Consider the following 19,116-nt stretch of genomic DNA (forward strand, 5'->3'; position numbering starts at 1 on the left):
AATGGTGCTGGCAGAACTTGAAATCTATGTGTAGCAAAATGAAATTAAACCTCTCTCTCTCACCCTGCACAAAAATCAACTCAGAGTGGATCAAAGACTTAATTAGGCACTAAAGCAGAGACCCTGCACCTAATAGAAGAAAAAATAGGTCCAAATCTTCACCATGTTGGCCTAGGATCTGACTTCCTTAACAAGACTCCTAAAGTGCAAAAAGTAAAATCAAGAATTAATAAATGGGATGAATTCAAATTAAAAAGCTTCTCAGCAAAGGAAACAATAAAGTGAGGAGAGAGCCTACAGATTGGGAGAAAATCTTTACCACATGCACCTCCGATAAAGCATTAATCTCTAGGATATATAAAGAACTCAAAAAACTTAATACCAAAACCCCCCAAATAACCCAATCAATAAATGGGCTAAGGAACTGAACAGACACTTCACAGAAGAAGAAATACAATTGATCAACAAATATATGAAAAAGTGTTCAACATCTCTAGCAGTTAGAGAAATGCAAATCAAAACTACTCCTAAGATTTCATCTCCTGTCAGAATGGCAATCACCAAGAATACAGGCAACAATATATATTAGCAAGGATGTGGTGAAAAAGGTACATTCATCCATTGCTGGTGGGACTGCAAATTGGTGCAACCATTATGGAAAGCAGTATGGAGATTCCTCAGAAAATTGGGAATGGAACCACCCTTTGACTCAGCTATCTCACTCCTTGGTTTATACCCAAAGGACTTAAAAAAGCATACTATAGTGACACAGCTATATCAGTGTTTATAGCGGCTCAATTCACAATAGCTAGACTATGGAACCAACCTAGGTGTCCCTCAATAGATGAATGGTGAAAGAAAATGTGGTATATATACTCAATGGAATATTACTCATCTATAAAGAAAAGTAAAATTATGGCATTCGCCAGTAAATGGTTGGAGTTGGAGAATATTATGCTAAGGGAAATGAGCCAATCCCACAAAACCAAAGGCCAAATATTTTCTCTAATATGTGGATGCTGATTTACAGTAAGGCGGGGAGGAGCACCAGGGAAGAATAGCATTACCTTAGATTAGGTAGAGAGAAGTGATGGGAGGGGAGAGGATAGTAGAATGATGGTAGAATGAAACAGACATTATTACTGTATGTATATGTGTGACTGCATGACCAATATGATTTTGTAATGCGTACACTCAGAAAAATGAGAAATTATATCCTATTTATGTATTGTATATCAAAGTGCATAAATGCACTCTATTGCCATGTATAACTAATTAAAACAAATAAAAAATTAAAAAATTTATTTAATGTTGTAATCTATTATAACATTTTGATCCCCAAAATATTCCTCATTTAGGCAGTGGGTGCTCTTTGAAGCTGACTCTGGTGTCTTTTTTTATCATTTATGTATCTATTTATTTATTTATAGTTGTAGATGGACACAATACATTTATTTTGTTTATTTATTTTTATGTGGTGCTTCACGTGTGTGAGGCAAATGCTTTCCCGTTGATCCACAACCCCAGCCCCTCTAGTATCTTTTTGATATGACCCTATTATTATTTGAGTATTTCTGTGCTTTCTAAAAGTGTAACAAGGTGCTCCAGTTTTATCTTGTACTTTTCCTACTATTACTCTTTTTTTTTTTTTTTAAAAAAAAAAGAAGAAAATGTACAGGCTGGGACCTGCAGTACATTGTTGAAAGGAAGTGGTGATGGTACGTATCCTTGCCCCTTTAAAAATATTATACCATAAATGCAATGTTTGCTAAGAATTTTTATTATGAATGGGTGTTGAATTTTATTTCCTACTTTTTTTTTCATTTGTTGAGAAGAATACAAGGCTTTTCTCTTTTGTTATAATGAATTTCATTAATTGATTTGGAAATGTTAAACCACCCTTAACATTTCTAAAGTTAACTTGGTTGTGATATGTTATCTGGATTCTGTTTGCAAATATATATTTATGTGTGAATGTTGTGTGTGTGTGTGTGTGTGTGTATAATTTTCACATAGTACTTTTGAAAGACCTTAAACTAAAATTTACCTTTAGTGTATTGTCTTATTAGGTTCTGATAGTTCTGCAGGCCTTACAAAATGAATTGGGATTTGTTTCTTTAAAATAATTTAATTTAATTTGTTCTTAAATTATTAGGAGAATTTACTAGTGAAACCCATTGGGACTTGGATTTTCTTTTGTGGGATTCAATTTCTTCAATAACAATTTAGATTACCAATTTGTCAGTTTCATAGAAATTTACAAATTAATTAATAATATCATTTAAAAATATTTATTTTTTGATGTAGTTGGGCACAGTATCTTTATTTATTTGTTTATTTTTATGTGGTGCTGAGGATTGAACCTAATGCCTCACATATGCTAGTCAACTGCTCCACTACTGAGCTACAATCCCAGCCCTGATAATGTAATTTTTAATATCTTTTATCTTTTTAATTTTTGGAGATGCTGTAACCTATTGTGATGATCTTTTTTTATTCCTCATACTGGGTATTTTTGCCTTCTTTTGTTTTTGCTGAAACGTTCTTGCCAAGAGGTGTATAAATTTCTTTAGTGTTTTCAAATAAGCCACTTCTGGTTTTATTGATTTTTTTTTTCACTATCATGTGTTTTGATATTGTATTTTCTTGATTTTTGCTGTTTATTATTTGCTTTCTTCTTTCTTTGGATTTAAGATACTTTCTTCTAGATTCTTGAAATAGAGGCTTATTATTATTGATTTTTAGCCTCTAGCTAATATGTTATTTAAGGCTACACAGTTTTGTATTAGTCAACTTTGCATTAACTACAACAAAATACCCAATGCAACTAGCTAATTAGAAAAGGTTTATTTAGCTCATAGTTTTGAGGTTCAGAGGCATGGTGCCTGCATTGTTTCAGTTCTGGTGGGAGCACAGATGATGGCATATCAGAGTGGCAACATTTTTGGAGCAAAGAGAGGAGGAAAGAGGGGGAGGGAGAGAGGGACAGATACCTAAATCCCACAGTCCCCTTTGAGAGCACTCTCTCGGTGACCTGAGGACCACCAATAAAGTTCCTCCTCCTAAAAAGTTCTACCACATTCCAGTAGCACTACCCTGCAAACCAAGCCTTTAGTACATTAGCATTTAGTGGACATTAAACATCCAAACAGCAGTTAATTCCCTTCCAGCATGGCTTTAGCTGCATCCTACAAATATTGACCTGCTATAATTTTATTATCATTTAATTGAAAATATTTTCAGTTTTTGTTGTGTTTCTTTTTTTCCTGTTTTTTTTTTTTTAATAAGCAGACATTTATTGAACAACAATTATATATAGAGCCTTAAAATGGGACTCAAGTTATGGTAGGTACTTGAAAAGGAGAAAAAAATTTAAAAAGTAAAATGTAGATAAAGAGCCCAGATATATATATGTATTTATATACAAATAATTCCAGACACTCATGAATCAATGTACTTAGTCATTGGCATGAACAAACATACCATATTCCACAAAAAGCAATGACACAGAGAGTATTCCAGTACCATTAGCATATCTACCCTCGTCACTGGACAAATCCCTCAAAGTATAAAATAACATTTTAATTACTCTTGCTCAAATTACAAAACAAAACTTAAAATGATAATTTAGCTTTCCATTTGACTTGAGAACAATAGACAATGAATAGAATATAATGTTAGAATATATGGACTTTGTCTCTTCTACTTCTAGTGAGTAGAATATTCTACTTCTGGTGATAGTAATTTTTTAATGAATTTCTTATTTGATTCATGAGTTATTAGATATGTATTAATAAATATTCAAACTTATACTTTCAAATGCAGTGACACCTGCTTTATGACTTAGGAGATTGGCAGTCTGGAAAATTTCTTACACTAAAAAAAAAATGTGTATTCTCCATTGTTGAGTGGTGGGTTTTCAATATGTCAAATATGTCAGGCTTGTTAATATGTTCTATACTTTTATTAAAAAATATTTTTAGTTGTAGATGTACACAGTACCTTTATTTATTTTTATGTGGTGCTGAGGATCAAACCCATTGCCTCACAAGTGCTAGGCAAGTGCTCTACCACTAAGCTACGACCCCAGCTCAATATATTTGTTGTTTTCCTCCTTGGCCAACATCTGAAAGAGATGTTAAAATCTGTGTTTTCATATTTCAGATTTAGGTTGGATACTGCACTTTAAAAAGTATCACTCTTTATCTCTAGTAGCATTTTTTAATTTAAAATCTACTTTGCTTGATATTGGCAGAGTTTCCATTCTTTTAGTTAGTGTTTGCATGGTATATCCTTTTCACCCATTCTTTTAAGTTGTGTTTCTTCTTTTCTTTTTTTTCCTTTTAATTATTTTATCCTTTCTGTTTAATGTTACTATTGGTTTAGGTTTAAATTTATGTTTAAAACTACCTTGTTAATATTTGTTTCCTATTTGACTCAGTTTGTTTCCTTCCTTTATTTTCCTCCCTGCTTTCTTACTTTCTTTTACATTACTCAAATTTTCTTATTTAATTTTCCATGCCTATTAGCTACTTATATATTATTTTATTATTGTTTTGGTGAGTTAAATACCCTAGAGATCACATCATTCCCTATTGATTTAGTAAGTCTTTTTTGTTACTGCTTTGGTCACTCTGTGGATAATTGTGAAGGCCTTACCACACTTTAATTCTGTTTACTACTTTTCTGCCTTTTGTGATATTGTTATATACTTTTTTATATTTTATAAACTTTAAATTAGTATTTCTGTTGTATAATAATCATGCTCTTACTTTTACCCTTATTTTTATCCTTTGTATTGTTCTTCATTCATTGCTTATTTGATCTGGGATTCTTCCTTCCTAGGGCAATTTCCCTGGTTTTTCTTCTCTTTTTTTCTCTCTCTTTTTTTTTTTTTTGAACCAGGATTGAACTCACTTGTGCTTAACCACTGAGCCACATCCCTTGCCCTTTTAAAATGTTTTATTTTGAGACAGGGTCTTGCTAAATTGCTTAGGCTGGTCTCAAACTTGTGATCCTTCTGCTTAAACCTTCCTAGTTACTGGGATTATAGGCATGTGCCGTCACTTCTGACTCTTTTTTTCTTTTACTGATAGTTAAATCAATTTGGTAACAAATTTTCTTCAAGTTTGTTTGTTTGAAGGTATTTTTGTTTTGACTTCATTTTGACTATTTTTACCAGGCTAGATTTGCAGGAATTTTCTTTTAATACTTTAAAGATATTCCATTGTTTACTGATACTTATTTTTTTTCTGTTGGAAAAATCAGCTGAGAGTTGATCACTCCTTTAGAAGTAATAAATTTTTAACCCCCTCTGTGTGCTCTTAAGATTTTCCCATTGTTTCAGGTTTTAACCAGTTTTTCTGTAATGTGCTTAGGTGTGGCTGTCTGTATTTATGCTGCTTTGTGTTTATCCTGCTTTGTGTTTATCCTGCTTTGTGTTTATCCTGCTTTAGGAAGACTTGGGCTATCTTTTATTAGTGTGAAAGTCATTTCCTTTCAAATATAAATATTTCTTTCTGCCTCATTTTTTTTGTTCTCTCTTTTAGAATCTTCAGTTATACCATATTAGACCTTTTCTTTGTCTCATAGCTCCTGTTTTTTTTCTTTCTTTTTTTTTTGCTTTATGCTTTCATGTAGATTTTTTTTCTACTGTCATATTTTCCAGTTTACCAATCCTTTCTTCTGCTTTATCTAAATTTGTGGCCAAACCCATTTTGTTTATTTTTAAATTTTAATTAATTAATTTATTCTAATTAGGTATACATCACAGCAGAATTCATTTTGATTCATTGTACACAATTGCAGCACAGCTTTTTATTTCTCTGGTTGTACACGTTGTAATGACACCCCATATGTGCAGTCATGCATGTACCTAGGGTAATAATAATGTCCATTTCATTGGAACCATCTTTCCTGCCCCCATACCCCCTCCCCTTCCCTCCCTCCCCTTTGTCCAATAACAGTTCCTCCATTTTTCCCATGCCCTTCCCCAACCCATTTTATTGAGTTCTTAACCTCAGTAATATTTTATTTTCTTCCTAGAATACCAGTTTGAAACTTTTTTTCTTATTTTTAATTTTCAAAAAATGCATCTTATAGCAAATGGAAAATGGGGAAATATTGGTAACTCACTTACTTTTATAGCATTAAAAAGGAAGAAAATTAAGAATTCATATTTGTATGTGCTAATTTGTACTTAAGGGAACTCTATACAGATCCTCAGAAAACTAAAAACAGTATATAGCTATGGCACAAGTAGAATACTGGATGGAGGATCAGAATGGAAGAAAAAATTTCCACTTTTTATGTTTTGTTTTTTGAACCAGAAGAAATTTCACCTATCTGGAAAGTTAAACTTTAAGGTAGTCTCAATTGTCCTATAGCTTACTTTCCAGTGCAGGGAGACAAATAGATAAATAAATGTATGCTTGAAGTCCTAGAGAGACAATTAAATCTCTGAATTCAAAGAACATCTTAAGGACCTAATTAGTCTTCATAGTGGTTCAAAAAAATTGAAACATATAATAACTCAGTAAATACTCTTTGAATAGCAATAAAATCACTTCTTTTAAGTTCTGTTTGTGTTTATATCATTGTTCCATAAGATTTTCAGTGAAAGGAAATAGATAATAAATTGAAAACAGTACAAATTGTACCCATTGCAGATAGTGTCAGGAATATGTGTTTTCAAGTTTTCTGTGACATTTCTCATCACCCTCTGTTAACTAGATATTTCTGGGTCTTTGATATAATAAAGATTGTTTCTTTTTTTAAAAAAATATTTTATTTTTTTAGTTGTAGTTGGACACAATACCTTCATTTTATTTGTTTATTTTTATGTGGTGCTGAGGATTGAACCCAGGGCCTCACATGTGCTAGGCGAGCGCTCTACCACTGAACCACAACCCTAGCCCAAAGATTGTTTCTTATTAAATATTCTCCCAAATAATCAATTGGGTCAGATTTGGTTGGAATATTAGCTTTTGTCAAAACCTTCTTTTCTAATTGCATTAATATTTTTTCCACTTTAAGAACTAAGGTGGGTAGAAGTTTGTCAAGCAAATATGCATTCAGTGTCATGTTTTCGTTCGTTATTAAACTACTCTTTGGTCAAAAAAATGCACTTTAATGAAAAATATGCAATTTATAGTTTTATTAGCTTTAATTCCGTTTTTGCTTTTCCTTTTTCACACTTCATTTTTTGATCCTGTGTGTGACCTTCTATTTTATTTTCTGGATGTTTTAATCCAGTTTACTAATTTCTTGTTAAGTCCATCTATTGACTATTGAGTTCTTAATTTTGCTTTTTAAAAAATTTTCAGTTTTATAGTTTCTTTTTGATAGTTATCTGTGGAAAATTTCAATCTTTAAATATTTTAGAATCAGAGTTAACTTGAAATATTCTTCTAACTCCCTAATTTTGGTCATGTGTCAGTATATTTCTATTTTCTATATTTTTTCTAGGGTTTCAGTCATTTGATTTGTTTTCTAGTATACTTGATAATTTTTTTCCTCCCTGAGGTGGGGTCTTGCTGTCTTTCCAAGACTGTCCATGTACTTCTGGGCTGAATTTATTTTCCTTCCTCAGCCTCCTGAGTAGTTGGGACTAAAGGCACATTCCATTGTGTTTGGGATATCTGGTAGATTTTGATCATGTGGGACATTATAGATGATTCTTGAGTTACAGTGGAGTATGCCCCAATAAACTCACTGTAAGTTGAAATATTAATTCAACAAAGCATTTAATACACCTAACCTACCAAATATTGTAGCTTAGCAGCATTGAAATTGTAGAGTATTAGTTGTTTAACCTTGTGATTATGTGGCAAACCAGGAGCTGTAGCCCACTACTGCTACCCAGCATCATGAGAGAGTATCATATTGTATGTCACTAGCTCAGGAAAAAGATCAGAATTCACAGCGTAATTTCTATCAAATGTGTATCTGTTCATACCATCATATAGTAAAACAAACAAACAAACAAAAAACAAACCACATTGAACCATTATAAGTCAAAGATCATCTGTCTATATGAATATTTTAGATAATTTGGTGCCTGAGATAATATCTTCTTCCTTGGAAGATTTATTTACTTATTTTTTTAATATATTTTTTTTTGGGTTGTAGATGGACACAATACCTTTATTTTATTTAGTTTGTTTATGTGGTGTTGGGGATCAAACTCAGTACCTCACATGTGCTAGGCAAGTGCTCTACCACTGAGCCACAACCCCAGCCTTTACCTTTGTTTTTTACAAATGGCTAGGGGCACAGGTGGTTGCAGTTTATTCTAATCCATTTAGAGATGGAGATGATTCAAAACTAGCTCCTAGTGAGCTGGTTTACCCTTATTCCTGGGGTGAAACACTTCTGAGCCTGACATAAAACCTGAGATGGCTTTGGACACATTCTGTCTCCCTGTTTTAAAGTGTCTGTCAAATTTGGTTCAGCTTCTCTTCCACTGCTGCCTCTTTTGGAATCAGCAGATCCCTTTGTGGGAAAAGCAGCCCTGATTGCTGGTTTCACCTCTTTCAATTCTTCTTTTCCCCAATTTTGGCTCTGTAATTTCTCACTGCTTCTATTTTTTTTCTGGTGCTTCTAAACAGAGGCTTTAAAAAATTATTTTCCAGTTTTTTCTCAGCTAGATAGTTGGTTTCAATTATCTAGCCCTTTATAATCAGAAGAGGAAGAAACAGATTAGTTTATTTCTTATTACTTAATAGTTCAGAGCAGGTATTCAGCATGTGAGTTCCATATTATGATTCAGGGACCAATCTTCTTCCATCTTTTGACTCCAGCATCCTTTAGAGAATTCTGGGCTGAAGGAAGCCTCTGTATCTGACCAGGAAATGGAGGAAACTGAGGGAGACAGTGCTGATGGTGTAGATGGTGATACAGGAAGTGTTTTTCATAAGCCAGACCTGGAAATGGCCTGATTTCTCTCTATATTCTAGTGTACAGAACTTAGTCACATAGAAATCTATTGGCAAGAAAGTCTGGAAACTGTTGTCTAGCTTTGGACAAGAGAAAAACTAAGTTTTTTTTTTAAATTAAAGCATTATTGTTAAATATAGAATTTGTGTTCATTTGACAAAATCATACATGCACAGAGAATTTGATTTACTCCATTTCAGTCCCCATTCTTCCATTCTTTCCTTCTCTTCTTCTTTCCCCCTGTTTTCTTTCCTCTACTCCACTGATCTTCTTTTTGCTTATTTATTTTTGATTGGTAAAACAAGTGATTTTGGTTAGCATATAGTCTGTCACAGGGACTGTTGTAATTTTGTCCTGTGATGATGATGGCTTGGACTAGGATGGTAGTACTAGATTTAAGTTTTCAAAGCACGTTTGAGAAATAGAATTGGTAAGACATGTGTATTATTTAGAATGTAGGCTAATCTGTTAGCACAGAGACCCCTCTCCCCCCCAAAAAAATCTAAATAGTTCTTCTCATAGTAGTCTAGATTGCCTCAGTTCATCTATGGTTTTATCTTTAGAAACGCAGGAAATTATCAATAAGAACTGACATAGTTGTAAATTACTAAACAGGATTCTAGCTCATTGTTCTGTAATGGTAGGAAATTGCACCAGTTGTATGGTTTCTCATGGTTTGTAACAACCTAGACTTAATTGACATATATAGACTATACCACCCAACATCAAGTAGCTACACTTTTTTCTCAGCAGCACATGGAACCTTCTCAAAAATAGACCATATACTATGTCACAGGGCAACTCTTAGACAATACAAAGAGGTAGAGATAATACCATGCATCTTGTCTGATCATAATGGAATGAAACTGAAAATCAATGATAAAAGAAGAAAGGAAAAATCAAGCATCACCTGGAGAATGAACAATAGGTTGCTGAGTGATCAATGGGTTTTAGAAGACATCAAGGAGGAAATTAAAAAATTCCTAGAGTTAAATGAAAACACAGACACAACATATCGGAATCTATGGGACACATTGAAAGCAGTTCTAAGAGGAAAATTCATTGCTTGGAGTTCATTCCTCAAAAAAAGAAAAAACCAACAAATAAATGATCTCATACTTCATCTCAAAATCCTAGAAAAAGAAGAGCAAAACGACAGCAAAAGAAGTAGAAGACAAGAAATAATTAAAATCAGAGCTGAAATTAATGAAATTGAAACAAAAGAAACAATTGAAAAAATTGACAAAACTAAAAGCTGGTTCTTTGAAAAAATAAATAAAATTGACAGACCCTTAGCCATGCTAACGAAGAGAAAAAGAGAGAGAACCCAAATTACTAGCATACGGGATGAAAAAGGCAATATCACAACAGACACTTCAGAAATACAGAAGATAATCAGAAATTACTTTGAATCCTTATACTCCAATAAAATAGAAGATAGTGAAGGCATAGATAAATTCCTTGAGTCTTATGATCTGCCCAGATTGAGCCAGGAGGATATAGACAACCTAAACAGACCAATAACAATAGAGGAAATAGAAGAAACCATCAAAAGACTACCATCTAAGAAAAGCCCAGGACCGGATGGGTATACAGCACAGTTTTACAAAACCTTTAAAGAGGAACTAACACCAATACTTTTGAAGCTATTTCAGGAAATAGAAAAAGAGGGAGAACTTCCAAATTCATTCTACGAGGCCAACATCACCCTGATTCCGAAACCAGACAAAGACACTTCAAAGAAAGAAAACTACAGACCAATATCTCTAATGAACCTTGATGCAAAAATCCTCAATAAAATTCTGGCGAATCGGATTCAAATACATATCAAAAAAATTATACACCATGACCAAGTAGGATTCATCCCTGGTATGCAAGGTTGGTTCAATATACGGAAATCAATAAATGTTATCCACCACATCAATAGACTTAAAAATAAGAACCATATGATCATCTCGATAGATGCAGAAAAAGCTTTCAACAAAGTACAGCATCCCTTTATGTTCAAAACTCTAGAAAAATTAGGGATAACTGGATCATACCTCAACATTGTAAAAGCAATCTATGATAAGCCACAGGCCAGCATCATTCTGAATGGAGAAAAATTGAAGGCATTCCCTCTAAGATTTGGTACAAGACAGGGATGCCCTCTCTCACCACTTCTGTTCAACATAGTCCTCGAAACACTGGCCAGAGCAATCAGGCAGACGAAAGAAATTAAAGGCATAAAAATAGGAAAAGAAGAATTTAAATTATCACTATTTGCAGATGATATGATTCTATACCTAGCAGACCCAAAAGGGTCTACAAAGAAGCTATTAGAGCTAATAAATGAATTCAGCAAAGTGGCAGGATATAAGATCAACACGCATAAATCAAAGGCATTCCTGTATATCAGCGACAAATCCTCTGAAACGGAAATGAGGACAACTACTCCATTCACAATATCCCCCAAAAAAATAAAATACTTGGGAATCAACCTAACAAAAGAGGTGAAAGATTTATACAATGAAAATTACAGAACCCTAAAGAAAGACATAGAAGAAGACCTTAGAAGATGGAAAAATATACCCTGCTCATGGATAGGCAGAACTAACATCATCAAAATGGCGATATTACCAAAAGTCCTATATAAGTTCAATGCAATGCCAATCAAAATCCCAACAGCATATCTTGTAGAAATCGATAAAAGAATCATGAAATTCATATGGAATAATAAAAGACCCAGAATAGCAAAAACAATACTAAGCAGGAAGTGTGAATCAGGCGGTATAGCGATACCAGACTTCAAACTATACTACAGAGCAATAGTAACAAAAACAGCATGGTACTGGTACCAAAACAGGCGGGTGGACCAATGGTACAGAATAGAGGACTCAGTAACCAATCCACAAAACTACAACTATCTTATTTTTGATAAAGGGGCTAAAAGCATGCAATGAAGGAAGGATAGCATCTTCAACAAATGGTGCTGGGAAAACTGGAAATCCATTTGCACCAAAATGAATCTGAATCCCTATCTCTCGCCGCGCACAAAAGTTAACTCAAAATGGATCAAGGAGCTTGATATTAAATCAGAGACATGGCATCTGATAGAAGAAAAAGTTGGTTATGATCTACACGCTGTGGGATCGGGCTCCAAATTCCTCAATAGGACACCCATAGCGCTAGAGTTAACAAATAGAATCAACAAATGGGACTTACTCAAACTAAAAAGTTTTTTCTCAGCAAAAGAAACAATAAGAGAGATAAACAGGGAACCTACATCCTGGGAACAAATCTTTACTCCACACACTTCAGATAGAGCCCTAATAACCAGAATATACAAAGAACTCAAAAAATTAGACAATAAGATAACAAATAACCCAATCAATAAATGGGCCAAGGACCTGAACAGACACTTCTCAGAGGAGGACATACAATCAACCAACAAGTACATGAAAAAATGCTCACCATCGCTAGCAGTCAGAGAAATGCAAATCAAAACTACCCTAAGATACCATCTCACTCCAGTAAGACTGGCAGCCATTAGGAAGTCAAACAACAATAAGTGCTGGAGAGGATGCAGGGAAAAGGGCACTCTTGTTCATTGCTGGTGGGACTGCAAATTAGTGCAGCCAATTTGGAAAGCAGTATGGAGATTTCTCGGAAAGCTGGGAATGGAACCACCATTCGACCCAGCTATTCCCCTTCTCGGTCTATTCCCTAAAGCCCTAACAAGAGCATGCTACAGGGACACTGCAACATCGATGTTCATAGCAGCTCAATTCACGATAGCAAGACTGTGGAACCAGCCTAGATGCCCTTCAATAGATGAATGGATAAAAAAAATGTGGCATTTATATACTATGGAGTATTATTCTGCATTAAAAAATGACAAAATCATAGAATTTGGAGGGAAATGGATGGCATTAGAGCAGATTATGCTAAGTGAAGCTAGTCAATCTTTAAAAAACAAATACCAAATGACTCCTTTGATATAAGGGGAGTAAACAAGGACAGGGTAGGGACGAAGAGCTTGAGAAGAAGATTTACATTAAACAGGGATGAGAGGTGGGAGGGAAAGGGAGTGAGAAGGGAAATCGCATGGTAATGGAAGGCGATCCTCAGGGTTATACAAAAATGACATATAAGAGGAAAGGAGGGGTAAGACAAGATAATACAAATGGAAGAAATGATCTACAGTAGAAGGGGTAGAGAGAGAAAAGGGGAAGGGAGGGGAGGGGAGGGGAGGGGAGGGGAGGGGGGATAGTAGAGAATAGGACAGACAGCAGAATACATCAGACAAGAGAAATGCAATATGTCAATCAATGGAAGGGTAACTGATGTGATACAGCAATCTGTATACGGGGTAAAATTGGGAGTTCATAACCCACTTGAATCAAACTGTGAAATATGATGTATTAAGAACTATGTAATGTTTTGAATGACCAACAATAAAAAAAAAAAAAAGAAAAAGAATCTATGCAAACAGTGTCATTTTTAGAATTTTAATGTACTCTGGGTATCCACTGATTGGTAATCTTGTCTTCATGTTACTCAAAAATAGGAAGGACTTTGGTAGTGAGAATTGAAGAGAAGATTCTTTACTGAATTATCTGGAAAGCCAGAAAACCATTTTAAAAAAGGTCTTGGAATTTCATTTTATGGGTAAGCATGGATGGATTTCGAAGCAAGTATGTCAAGTTTTCTGGAGGCACGAACATAAAAATTTAGCAAACAAAGTTTGTTATCATTTTAAGGTTATGGGAAAGGTTGTTAAAATAGAAATTATTTAGTTTTATTGTGAACTAAGAAAGTGGGAAGTTTCTTTTTTCAGCCTGGGAGCAAGTCTCAGAAAAATAGACTGTTTGGTAAACATTCAGAATACTTGCTTTCTTTGTATATTGCAAGATTTGAACATTAAAATTTTTATTCAGCACTGAAGTTTGTTGCTTTTAATTGAAACTAATTTAAACATTTAGTATTTGAACAAACATCTGTAAAATCTTCATGTAGCACTAGGTGGCACACTATGACTTTGGATGAAAATATATACATTTTGTTTAAGTCTCCTGTAAGAAAAGAACCTATGTAAAATTCTGTTTGAAATAGGTATCTATAAAGTTATTGAATTTCAAACCCTGACACTTAGAATAAAATACTTAAAACTATTATGTTTAAGTTACTATTGACATTTCACAGGAATTGGATTAGTAAAAATGATTAGACTTTGAGTTTTTACTGAAAGGAATAATTTAGCATTTATTATAGAAAACATCTGTTTCAGATATAGTAAGATGAATAGCAATGTTTTTACATATGAGGTGGTAACTTTTTTTGAATATATTTCTGTGTGTACTAAGTACAAAAGAATTAACTTTGCAAAATTTATGGTAAAGTGGAAGAAAGAATTTTTTTTTAATATTTATTTTTTAGGTGTAGATGGACACAACACAATGCTTTTATTTTTATGTGGTGCTGAGGATCAAACCCGGGTCCTGCCCGTGCTAGGCGAGCACTCTACCACTGAGCCACAATCCCAGCCCCAAGAATTTTTTTAATAGAAAAAAGAATATTAGATTTGAATTTCTTGTTTAGTATTACTGGAACATTGGTATCTTGTGGCCATCCATTTTAGTTTTCGGAAACACGTTAATTAACGAAAACTCTTGAACTAGAATCTAACGTCTGAAATAGTGAATTTTATGACGTGATATATATCTATAAAAGATTTTCTGTTTGTATAAGGGAGTTATCTGAAATAGAGCTGGAAGTAGTACATCTATTTAAACTAGTTCATTTGGCCAGGAACAAGTAGAGATGCTTTTGGTTACAATGGTGCTTCGGTAACCTAAACAATAGATGGCAATGTAAGTTAGAACTTACAGTCACTGGAAGATGTGTTTAAGCTAATGGAAGAGGTTTTATGGTGTTTCTTCATTGGAAAATATGGCAATAAAGTAGAGAAGAGATGGCTGGAGAATTTTGCAAATATACATGGAACAGAGGAGCTGGACGGCAGTCAGAATAATGAATTCCGTTGAAAGCTTAATTAGGTAAGTAGATGCTATGTGGATATCCAGGGCAAGATTAGAAGAATGAAGGAATTGTCGATACCAGTGTTTGTGTTAAAGATGTAAACAATTTAAGTTTTGGCAAGGGAAATATGGGTTAGACTCTCATTGAAGAGTATGAAAGTAGAGGGGGTCACTCTTTGTTTTTCTAGTAGTTTGGATTGGTTAGTTCATTAATTTGTGCACTAAATTCAGTTCTTGCAACCCACAGATTTAGCACCCAAGAGATTATTCCCTCTTTACTAACAACACAATTTTTCTTTCTCCTGGATCACTCTCATCAACATAAAAATATGATCTATATCACCTGTTTTAAAACTCCTTTAAAAATATATTGTAGTTGTAGATGGACACAATATCTTTATTTTATTTATTTATTTTGATGTGGTGCTTAGGATTGAATCCAGTGTCTCACATGTGCTAGGCAAGCACTCTACCTCTGAGCTACAGCCCCAGACCTTAAAACTATTTTATGTTAGGAAAAAACCCTTTGTGTTCTTTATGACAGAACTCAAAAGTGTTTTTTAGATTTATTGTTTGATCTCCATTTTCTCACTATACCTCTTTTTATAAAAATCATTTTTTGTAGTTGTAGTTGGAAAGGATCCCTTTATTCTAAGTGTTTTTTTAATGTAGTGCTAAGGATTGAATCTAGCGCCTCACACATGCTAGACAAGTGCTCTGCCGTTGAGCTACAGCCTCAGTCCTCATTATTCTCCTTGAACCTCCTTCAGTCAGGATTTTGACTCTACTGTTCCATTGAATAGGCAATAAGTTATTGATATTTTAAGAAATAATTTTGTAATAAGTTATTACTTTTATTACTTCCTATACAATGCAAAGTTGTTAACCTTATTGCTGTTTCTCTAAAGGCAGTGAGTTGTTATTTTCCTATCCTCTGTGTACTCTTAAGATTTTTCTCTTTATTTTAGGTTATCAGTTTTTCTGTAATGTGATTAGGTATTTTTTTCCCTCAATAAATATCAGCCATTATTTTTATCATTGCCTCTGGTATTAAAGGTATGCCACACAGCAGTTATACATTTGTATATACACACATATAAACATATATATTTTGTTATATATATTTGCAATAAAAAGACTATTATTTAAGGCTCTCAGTAGACTTGCTTATGTCAGAATAAAATTAAAATTCAGGTTTTCTGGTGTACCTTTTTTTTTTGAGTGTGGGATGTAAGGGAATGAACCCAGGAGCGTTGTGCCATTGAGCTACATCTCTAGTCCTTTTTAAAAAAATTTTAATTTTGAGACAGGGTCTTGCTAAGTTGCTGAGGCTATCCTTGAACTTGTGATCCTCCTGCCTCAGTTTCCTGAGTAGCCACGATTAGAGGTGTGTGCCACTGCACCCCACCTGGTTTACATTTTTTTTAGAATTTTAAAAATTCATTTGAGTTATATATAATATTGGGATTCACTTTGTCATAATTATAAAAGCTTGAAATATAATTTACTCCAATTCAATCCCCAGTACTTACCCTTTCCTTTTTTCCTCCCTTCCCCTATTTCCTTTCATCTACTCTGATTTTTCTTCTATTTATTTTTCTAAATTAGTGCGTCATGGATACACATGAAGGTGAAATTCACTGTGTTATATTCATGTATGTATATACGAAAGTTTGGTCAGATTCATTCCACTTTTCCTCCTTTTTTCTGTCCCTCTTCCTTCCTCCTTATTCATCTTCCTCTACTACACTGATCTCCTATTTTTATGGAATTTACTCTCCCTTTTCTTCTTTTTTTTCTTATTTTGTTCTAGCTTCTACGTATATTTGAATGTTGATTTTTTTTTTTTCTGTGTCTGGCTTATTTCACTTAGCATGGTGTTTTCCAGTTCCATCTGTTTACCAGAAAATGCCATAATTTCATTATTCTTTCTGGCTGAATACAACTCACTTGTGTATTTATACCACATTTTCTTTATCCATTCACCTATTGACGGGTACCTAGGCTGGATCTACAGTTATTCTATTGTGAATTGTGCTTCAATAAAAATTGATGTAGCTGTATTACTATAATATGCTGATTTTAGATCTTTTAAGATAAATGTCAAGGAGTGGGATAGTTGGGTATATGGTGGTTTTGTTCCTAGTTTTTTTAACAATCTCCATCCAGTTTTCCAGAATGGTTGCACTAATTTCCAGTCCCAGAAACAATGTATGAGTGTACCTTTCCCCCCAACATTTACTGTTATTTGTTTTCTTGATAACTGCTATTCTGATTAGAGTGAAATGAAATCTCAATATAGTTTTTTTTTGGGGGGTGGGTGGGATTGAACCCAGGAGCACTTAATTACTGAGCCACACCCCAGCCCTTTTTTATATTCTATTTGATCTGGCTGAATTGCTCAGGGCCTCCCTAAGTTGCTAAGCCTGGCTTTGAACTTATGATCCTCCTGTCTTAGCTCTCCAAGCCACTGGGATTACAAGTGTGCACTACTATGTCTAGCCTCAGTGTAGTTGCTTTGAATTTCCTTGACTGCTAGAGATGTTGAACATTTTTTTTTTTTTAAAGAGAGAGTGAGAGAGGGGAGAGAGAGAGAATTTTTAATATTTATTTATTTATTTTTAGTTCTTGGCGGACACAACATGTTTGTTGGTATGTGGTGCTGAGGATCGAACCCGGGCCGCACGCATGCCAGGCGAGCGCGCTACCGCTTGAGCCACATCCCCAGCCCCTGAACATTTTTTTTAATGTATTTATTGACCATTTGTATTTTTTTTGAGAAAGTTCTGTTTAATTCTTTTATCCATTTATTGATTTTTTTTTGCTGTTAACTTTTTTGAGTTCTTTATATATTCTAGATATTAATCCCCTATTGGGGAGCAGGTGGCAAAGATTTTATCTCATTCTGTAGGCTCTCTCCTTCATGTTCTTTCTTTGCTCTGCCAAAGCTTTAAATTTGATGCTGCCCCACTTTTTGATTCTTGGTTTTATTTCTTGTGCTTTAGGAGTCTTGCTAAAGAAGTCAGTGTGTGCCAGTATGTTAGGAGTGGGCCTACATTTTCTTCTAGCAGTTGCAGACTTTCTGGTCTAATTCCTAGGTCTTTGATTCACTTTAACCTGATTTTTGTGTAGGGTGATAAAATCGAGGTTTAGTTTCATTCTTCTACATGTGGATATATAGTTTTTTTCAGCACCTTTTGTTAAAAAAGGCCTTCTTTTCTTCAATGTATGTATTTGGCACCTTTATGGAGTATCGATTACTTTATCTATGTGAGTTTATCTCTGTCTTCTAGTCCATGTCTTTGTGTCCGTTTTGATGCCTAGTACCATGCAGTTTTTGTTACTACAGCTCTGTAGTATAATATGAGGTTTGGTTTTGTGATGACAGCCTCCAGCATTGTTCTTCTTTCTTAGGACTGTTTGGCTTTTCTGGGTGTCTTCCTCTGCCAAATTATTTTTACAACTTTTTTTTCAGTTTTATGAAGAACATCATTGATATTTTGATGTGGATTGCATTTAATATATATAATGCTTTTAGTAGTATACCCAATTTTAAAAAATATTTATTTTTTAGTTTTAGGTGGGCACAATATCTTTATTTTTAATTTTTATGTGGTGCTGGGGATGGAACCCAGTGCCTCATGCATGCAGGCGAGTACTTTACCGCTGAGCCACAACCCCAGCCCCAGCAGTATGCCCACTTTGATAATATTCTACCCATAGAAGATAATAGGAGGTCTTTCCATCTTTCTAATGTCATCTTTGATTTCTTTTTTTTCAGTGTTCTGTCATTTTCAATGTAGAGGTCTTTCACCTCCCTGGATAGATTTACTCCTCAGTACTTTTTGTTTTTTTAAGGTTATTGTGAATGGGATATTTTTCCTAATTTCTTTTTCAGCAGATTTATTATTGGCATATAGGAAAGCAATTGCTTTATGTATGTTGATCTTTTATCCTGCTACTTTACTAAATTTGTTTATCAGCTCCAGAAATCTTATGGTGGGAATTTTTGGGTATTCTGAATATAGGATCATGACATCTGCAGAGATCATTTGACTTCTTCTTTTCCTATTTGTATCTCTTAATAACTTCCTTCTCTTGCCTGCTTGTTCTGGCTAGAGTTCCAAGACTGCTGAATAGGAGTGGTAGGAGTTGACAT

The 19,116-nt window shown here is 34.1% G+C and overlaps 1 protein-coding gene across 5 annotated transcripts in view; it reads left to right on the forward strand.

The window, feature by feature from the left end:
* The window catches only part of Scaper (S-phase cyclin A associated protein in the ER), a 433,811-nt gene that overhangs the window by 33,025 nt on the left and 381,670 nt on the right, over positions 1-19,116 (forward strand). The window contains exon 1 of one of the 5 annotated variants that reach the window (XM_077799450.1): positions 1,696-1,718. The exons of the other annotated variants lie outside the window; for them this stretch is intronic. Within the exon in view, the coding sequence (XP_077655576.1) occupies positions 1,716-1,718 (3 nt within the window). The 5' untranslated portion in view covers positions 1,696-1,715. Of the gene's footprint in view, positions 1-1,695; positions 1,719-19,116 lie in introns of those variants that run through there. 5 annotated transcript variants of the gene reach the window in all.

Source organism: Urocitellus parryii, chromosome 6 (assembly GCF_045843805.1).
Source record: "Urocitellus parryii isolate mUroPar1 chromosome 6, mUroPar1.hap1, whole genome shotgun sequence".
NCBI lineage: Eukaryota > Metazoa > Chordata > Mammalia > Rodentia > Sciuridae > Urocitellus > Urocitellus parryii.